The sequence below is a fragment of the Malaclemys terrapin genome, chromosome 15 (assembly GCF_027887155.1).
Source record: "Malaclemys terrapin pileata isolate rMalTer1 chromosome 15, rMalTer1.hap1, whole genome shotgun sequence".
NCBI classification, from domain to species: domain Eukaryota; kingdom Metazoa; phylum Chordata; order Testudines; family Emydidae; genus Malaclemys; species Malaclemys terrapin.
Genome location: NC_071519.1, coordinates 14768374 through 14775775, shown reverse-complemented (window position 1 = coordinate 14775775; position 7402 = coordinate 14768374). Strand labels below are relative to the sequence as shown.

Genomic DNA, 7402 nt, shown 5'->3' with positions numbered 1-7402 from the left:
CAGTCTCCCCCTCCAGCCAGCGCTCTGGCACCGCCACTGAGCTATTGCTTGCTGCCCTGAACGAGTGCTTGTTGCCCCACCCTGACTGAGGGTCTGGGGCGTCCCGAGTTTGTCCGTGCTCAGCTCCTGATACCCAGACCTGAACCCGAACCCCTGAACTATTGTTTGTTGCCCCACCCTGACTGAGGGCCTGGGCCTACTAACTTTGTCTGGGCTCAGCCTGAAGGAAGGTCCTGAGCCCCTGAACTATTGTTTGTTGCCCCGCCCTGACTGAGGGCCTGGGGCTACTAACCCTGCCTGGGCTCAGCCTGAAGGAAGGTCCTGAGCCCCTGGACTATTGTGTGCTGCCCCGCCCTGACTGAGGGCCGGGCCTGAACCCCTGACTTTACTGCTCAGCCTGAAGGAAGGTTCTGAGCCCCCTGGACTATTGTTTGTTGCCCCGCCCTGATTGAGGGCCGGGCCTGAACCCCTGACTTTACTGCTCAGCCTGAAGGAAGGTTCTGAGCCCCCTGGACTATTGTGTGCTGCCCCGCCCTGATTGAGGGCCGGGCCTGAACTCCTGACTTTACTGCTCAGCCTGAAGGAAGGTTCTGAGCGCCCTGGACTATTGGGGGTTGCCCTCCCCTGAATAAGGGCCTGGGACGTCCTGAGTTTGTCAGGGCGCAGCTCCGGATCCACGGAGCTGAGCGCCCGAACTATTGTTTATTGCCCCGCCCTGAGCTAGCGCGGGGGCTTGACTGACTTTGTAATCCCCAGCTCCGGCAGTGAGGACCGGAGCCCGGGCCTGAGTTACTGCCGGACCCTGACGGAGAGCAGGAGCTCATTGCAGAGGCCGTGTACCTTTGGCCTAGTCCCTGCCAGAGGGGCGGAACCCTGAGACCGATCCAGGCCGTGTAGTGAGGCGGCCTGGCCCCCGACGGCCCCTGAGAGGGCCCGACCCCCGCACCGGACGTTTACACGTGGCGCCCAACGTGGGGCCTCCTGCCTAGCATGTGGGCACGAGCCCTAGACACCGGTGAGAAGGGGGCAATGGGGGAGAGACCTCCCGCAAGGGAGGGGGATTTACCCCAGCTCCTGACCCGCATGACCGAGAGTCAGGAGCAACAACAGGCGGCCCCGGTGCGATACCAGCAGGAGTACCAGGCCGCCCACCTGCAGCAGCAGCAGCAACTCATAGAGCAGCTGGGGGCCCAACAACGGCAGCTGATCGCGGACCTGGTTACCCAACAGCAGGATTTCCAGCAGAAGTGTATCCAGCAGCTTGCCGCGGCCCTAGTCCGCCCGGGGGAACCCCTGTCCGGGGTCGCCCCAGGGGCCCCGCGACCCAGCCCCCCAGTACGGTTGACGAAGATGGGACCCGAGGATGACCCCGAGGCTTTCCTCGTGACCTTTGAGAGGGTGGCTATTGTGGCCGGCTGGGTCCCGGAGCAGTGGGCCACCATCCTGGCCCCCTACCTAACGGGGACTGCCCAGACGGTCTACCGAGGCCTGTCGGTAGAGGCGGCCAGGGACTACAACCTAGTGAAGGCCGCTATTCTGGACGCCCTGGACGTAAGCCCCGAGACCTACCGACGACGGTTCAGGGGCCTGGCCTACTCCCCGGGGGCCCGCCCGCGGATGGTGGCTCAGGAGCTACGAGAGACCTGTCGAAAGTGGCTACAACCTGAGCGCCGGACAGCGGAGGAACTGATGGAGCAGGTGGTTCTGGAGCAATTTACGCAGGTACTCCCGCCAAGGGGAAGATCCTGGGTCCTCCGCCACCGGCCGACGACGGTCTCTGCGGCCGTCACGTTAATGGAAGACTTCCTTGCGGCGGAGGTCCCGGCGGGGGCCGCTGGTCGGGCGGTCCCGGTTCGCACGGAGCACCCCAACCCAGAAAAGAGGGGGCCGCCCTCCCGGGCAGCCCCGAGTGCTCCCGCCCGTAGCATGGAGGGCCGGGCTCGGGTGGCCGCACCCTCCGGGAGGCTCACACGGACCCCGGCAGGCCCCGCCGGGGGATACCGTCGGACCCCCCCCGTGGATGACCCCGGGGCTCGGCCGCAGCTAGAGCGAGCCACGGTGGGACCCTGCTTCTCCTGCGGAAGGTATGGCCATTTGCAGCGGGAGTGCCCGGAACGGGGGTGTGCATTTGGCCAAGTCTATTCAGGAGAAGGCCGTGCCCGACGTCCACAGGGGACCAAGATCACCGTGCCCGTGGCTGTTGACGGCCGCCAAGCGATGGCCCTCCTCGACTCAGGCTGTGGCCAAACGCTGGTCTGCCAGGCCCTCGGCCCACCAGCGGACAACCACCTGGCGAAGATTCCCCTGCAGTGTATACACGGGGATGTGCGACGCTACCCCAGCACGCGGGCCCAACTAACCATCGATGGGGTCACCCGGCAGATGACGGTGGGGCTGGCGCCCCGGTTGGCATACCCGGTGATCCTGGGGCGGGACTGGCCCACCTTTAACGCCGTTTTACGCCGCCGGCTCGAGGGTAACCCGCAGGCCACGCCAGCGTTGGGAGGGGAGTCCCCGGGGACTGAGGACGACGAGATAGACAACCCCGTCCCCGCCAATCCCCCGGGGGGGCGAGAAGACCCTCCTCGGGGGGGGGACTCCTCGGCGCCCACAGATTTCTGCCGGGACCAACGGGCCGACCCCACCCTCAGACGGGCCTACGAACAGCTGGCCTCCGTAGACGGGACTATTCTTGACCCCCAGCGTGCGGCGCAGTGGCCGCATTTTGAGTTACGACAAGAACGCCTGTACCGCGTGGAGAAGGACCCCCGTACGGGGGACATCCGGACACAGCTTCTCGTGCCGCGGTGTCACCGCCGGGCGGTCATGAAACTGGCCCACGACGTCCCGGCGGCAGGGCACCTCGGGCATGACAAAACGCTGGCCAGGATTTTGGGGCGTTTCTTCTGGCCCGGGGTATATCAAGACGTAAAGGACTATTGCAAGTCATGTCCAGAGTGCCAGTTGGCCGCCCCTGCCCAGACCCCTAAGGCACCCTTGGTGCCGATGCCTCTTATGGAAACCCCCTTCGAACGCGTGGCCGTGGACCTGGTGGGGCCCCTCCCGAAGAGCAGCGCAGGGTTCCAATACATCTTAGTAATGATGGACTATGCCACCAGGTTCCCTGAAGCCGTTCCTCTCCGGAACATCTCGGCCCGCACCATTGCTATGGAACTGGTCAAGATCTTCGCCCGCGTCGGACTGCCCCGGGAGCTACTCACGGATCAAGGGACCAATTTTACATCCCGGCTGCTCAAGCAAGTCTGTGAGATCCTAGGGGTCAAGCAACTCCGCACCTCCATCTATCACCCCCAGACCGATGGACTAGTGGAAAGGTTCAACCGGACGCTGAAAGGGATGCTGCGTCGGTTTCCCCCGGAAGACCTTCGCCAGTGGGACCAGCTCCTTCCACCCTTGCTTCTGGCAATACGAGAGGTTCCCCAGGCATCGACTAAGTTCTCCCCTTTTGAATTGTTATATGGGCGACGACCCCGGGGCCTGCTGGATCTCATGAGGGAGACCTGGGAACAGGCTCCTTCCCCGGCCCAGGGTCTCCTGCAGTATGTGCTGCAACTACAGGAGCGTCTAAGGCAGGCGGGGGATCTGGCACGGGAAAATTTAAAAGCCGCCCAGGACACACAAGCCCAGACGTATAATCGAGGGGCACAGACTCGGGACTTCCAACCGGGTGACCGGGTATTACTCCTCCTCCCGTCCAGTGAGTCGAAGATCCTGGCCCGGTGGCAGGGGCCCTATGAGGTAGTCAGGAAAGTGGGCCCGGTCACGTATGAAATAAATCAGCCGGACCGGAGGAAGAAGAACCAACGCTACCACGTCAACCTCCTGAAGCCCTGGAAAGAGCGAGAAGGGCTGTTGATCAACCCCTACCCGCCCGAACCGGAACTGGGACCCCAGGTTCCCCTTTCCGGGGACACCGAGGAACCCCAGCTCGGGGAGAACTTAACCGAGGAACAGCTCCGCCAGACTCGGTGCCTCCTCCAAGCCTTCTCCCACACTTTCACGGACCAGCCGGGACACACCTCCCTCGTACACCATCGGATCCAAACAGAACCCGGGGTGGTGATACGGGGGACGACCCGGCCCCTGCCCTACCATAGGAGACAGGTCGTGGAGAAGGAGGTGCGGGCGATGTTGGATCTAGGGGTGATAGAGCCATCCCAGAGCGAGTGGCGTAGCCCCGTGGTGTTGGTGCCTAAACCCGACGGGTCACAGCGGTTCTGCATTGACTTCCGCCGCGTCAACGCCATCTCCAAATTTGATGCCTATCCCATGCCTCGGATAGATGAGCTGTTGGCCCGCCTGGGAGGGGCCCGCTACATCACCACCCTGGACCTGAGTAAGGGCTACTGGCAGATCCCCCTAGAGCCCGCCTCCCGTGAGAAGACTGCCTTTGCCACCCCCACAGGTCTCTATCAGTTCACCAGGATGCCCTTCGGCCTCCACGGGGCCCCGGCCACCTTTCAGCGCCTGATGGACCGCCTCCTCCAGCCCCATCAAGAATACGCGGCCGCGTATTTAGACGACGTTGTCATCTATAGTCCGCAATGGGAGACCCACCTGGAGAGAGTCGCAGCCGTCCTGAGATCCCTGCGGGAGGCCGGCTTAACCGCCAATCCAAAAAAATGCCGCATCGGCTGGCAAGAGACTAAGTACCTGGGGTATGCTATCGGGCATGGGCAGGTAAAACCCCTGATCGGGAAGGTCCAGGCAATTGCAAACTGCCCCCCGCCAACCACAAAGCGCCAGGTGCGGCAATTCCTAGGCTTGGCCGGATATTATCGGCGGTTCATCCCCCAGTTCGCGGCAATCGCAGCCCCCTTAACGGGGCTCCTAACAAAGGACAGCCCACGGCAGGTGATCTGGACTACCGAGTGCGACAGGGCCTTTCGGACTCTTAAGAAGTGCCTCTGCAGCGAGCCGGTCTTGTATAGCCCCGATTTTAACCTGCCATTTGTCTTGCAGACAGACGCCTCGGAAGTGGGACTCGGGGCGGTCTTATCCCAAGACGTAGGGGGCGAGGAACATCCCGTCCTATACATTAGCCGGAAACTGTTCCCACGCGAAAAGAACTATGCGGTGGTCGAGAAAGAGGCCCTAGCCGTGAAGTGGGCTTGTGAAGCTCTCCGCTATTACATCCTGGGAGTCCCCTTCACCCTAGTCACCGACCACTCCGCCCTTCAGTGGTTAGGCCGCATGAAGGACCACAACATGCGGCTGCAACGATGGTACCTGGCGCTCCAGCCGTTTGCTTTCACGGTCCGCCATCGGGCTGGTAAGGAGCACGCAAACGCGGATTTCCTTTCCCGGTTGGGGGGTGTGGAATGGGCTGGCCCCGCTGCACGGGAACCAGCCTTGGGGGGGGGGTCGTGTAGTGAGGCGGCCTGGGCCCCGACGGCCCCTGAGGGAGAGGAGCCTGAATTGGCACCCAAGTGGGCGGAGCCACCGCCACCTGTTCCCGCCCCCCGGAAGTCAAGGGGCGGGACAGGAAGTATAAGAGCCAGGCCCCAGCCCTCAGTTAGAGCCCAGCAGCCGGAGAGGCCAGACGTGCCGGTGCGAGCTCCGGCGAGACCAAGGCTTCCCAGAGCCAGGTACCCGGACACGGACGGACCGAGCTGCCCCAGAGCCAGATACCCGGACACCGACCGACCGGACCTCCCCAGAGCCAGGTACCCCGACGCGGATTGGCCAAGCCTTCCCCAAGCAAGGTACCCCGAGGTAGACTGGCCACCCTTGCCCCGAGCACGGTACCCCGAGGAGGGGCCCGAGCGCCCCCCTGACCGGAGACCGGAGGAGCAACCCGACCCGGACGACCCTCTGCGAAGTGAGGAACCCATGGTGTGGGACCCCGTTGCCGAGCCCAGCGGGGAGCAGGTACAAATGGAGGAGGAAATGGAAATCAGCCCGGGGGTAGCTGACCCCAGTCTAGCTACAACAGAGAGCGAACCCATGTTGGTGTGTTGCGGTCAGGACCCCACCAACACAGCGGCAGACTGACTGCCGCTCTTAGGGCCCCGGGCTGGGACACAGTGGAGTGGGTGGGCCTGTGTCCCCCCTGCCACCCCACTTAACGGGTGGCAGTCTCCCCCTCCAGCCAGCGCTCTGGCACCGCCACTGAGCTATTGCTTGCTGCCCTGAACGAGTGCTTGTTGCCCCACCCTGACTGAGGGTCTGGGGCGTCCCGAGTTTGTCCGTGCTCAGCTCCTGATACCCAGACCTGAACCCGAACCCCTGAACTATTGTTTGTTGCCCCACCCTGACTGAGGGCCTGGGCCTACTAACTTTGTCTGGGCTCAGCCTGAAGGAAGGTCCTGAGCCCCTGAACTATTGTTTGTTGCCCCGCCCTGACTGAGGGCCTGGGGCTACTAACCCTGCCTGGGCTCAGCCTGAAGGAAGGTCCTGAGCCCCTGGACTATTGTGTGCTGCCCCGCCCTGACTGAGGGCCGGGCCTGAACCCCTGACTTTACTGCTCAGCCTGAAGGAAGGTTCTGAGCCCCCTGGACTATTGTTTGTTGCCCCGCCCTGATTGAGGGCCGGGCCTGAACCCCTGACTTTACTGCTCAGCCTGAAGGAAGGTTCTGAGCCCCCTGGACTATTGTGTGCTGCCCCGCCCTGATTGAGGGCCGGGCCTGAACTCCTGACTTTACTGCTCAGCCTGAAGGAAGGTTCTGAGCGCCCTGGACTATTGGGGGTTGCCCTCCCCTGAATAAGGGCCTGGGACGTCCTGAGTTTGTCAGGGCGCAGCTCCGGATCCACGGAGCTGAGCGCCCGAACTATTGTTTATTGCCCCGCCCTGAGCTAGCGCGGGGGCTTGACTGACTTTGTAATCCCCAGCTCCGGCAGTGAGGACCGGAGCCCGGGCCTGAGTTACTGCCGGACCCTGACGGAGAGCAGGAGCTCATTGCAGAGGCCGTGTACCTTTGGCCTAGTCCCTGCCAGAGGGGCGGAACCCTGAGACCGATCCAGGCCGTGTAGTGAGGCGGCCTGGCCCCCGACGGCCCCTGAGAGGGCCCGACCCCCGCACCGGACGTTTACACGTGGCGCCCAACGTGGGGCCTCCTGCCTAGCATGTGGGCACGAGCCCTAGACACCGGTGAGAAGGGGGCAATGGGGGAGAGACCTCCCGCAAGGGAGGGGGATTTACCCCAGCTCCTGACCCGCATGACCGAGAGTCAGGAGCAACAACAGGCGGCCCCGGTGCGATACCAGCAGGAGTACCAGGCCGCCCACCTGCAGCAGCAGCAGCAACTCATAGAGCAGCTGGGGGCCCAACAACGGCAGCTGATCGCGGACCTGGTTACCCAACAGCAGGATTTCCAGCAGAAGTGTATCCAGCAGCTTGCCGCGGCCCTAGTCCGCCCGGGGGAACCCCTGTCCGGGGTCG

The 7402-nt window shown here is 63.5% G+C and overlaps 1 protein-coding gene across 1 annotated transcript; it reads left to right on the top strand.

Annotated features, from left to right (window-relative positions):
• The first annotated feature begins 283 nt into the window (after positions 1-283).
• Positions 284-2873, top strand: LOC128823375 (uncharacterized). The gene is made up of 3 exons (XM_054005621.1): positions 284-318; positions 498-2747; positions 2858-2873. The coding sequence occupies exons 2-3, from the start codon at positions 991-993 to the stop codon at positions 2871-2873; spliced, it is 1773 nt and encodes a 590-aa protein (XP_053861596.1). The 5' UTR covers positions 284-318; positions 498-990.
• The last annotated feature ends 4529 nt before the right edge of the window (positions 2874-7402 follow it).

What these genes read in the sequence shown, in the direction of transcription:
- LOC128823375 (XM_054005621.1), top strand. Translation starts at nt 991, where the DNA reads ATGTGGGCACGAGCCCTAGACACCGGTGAGAAGGGGGCAATGGGGGAG.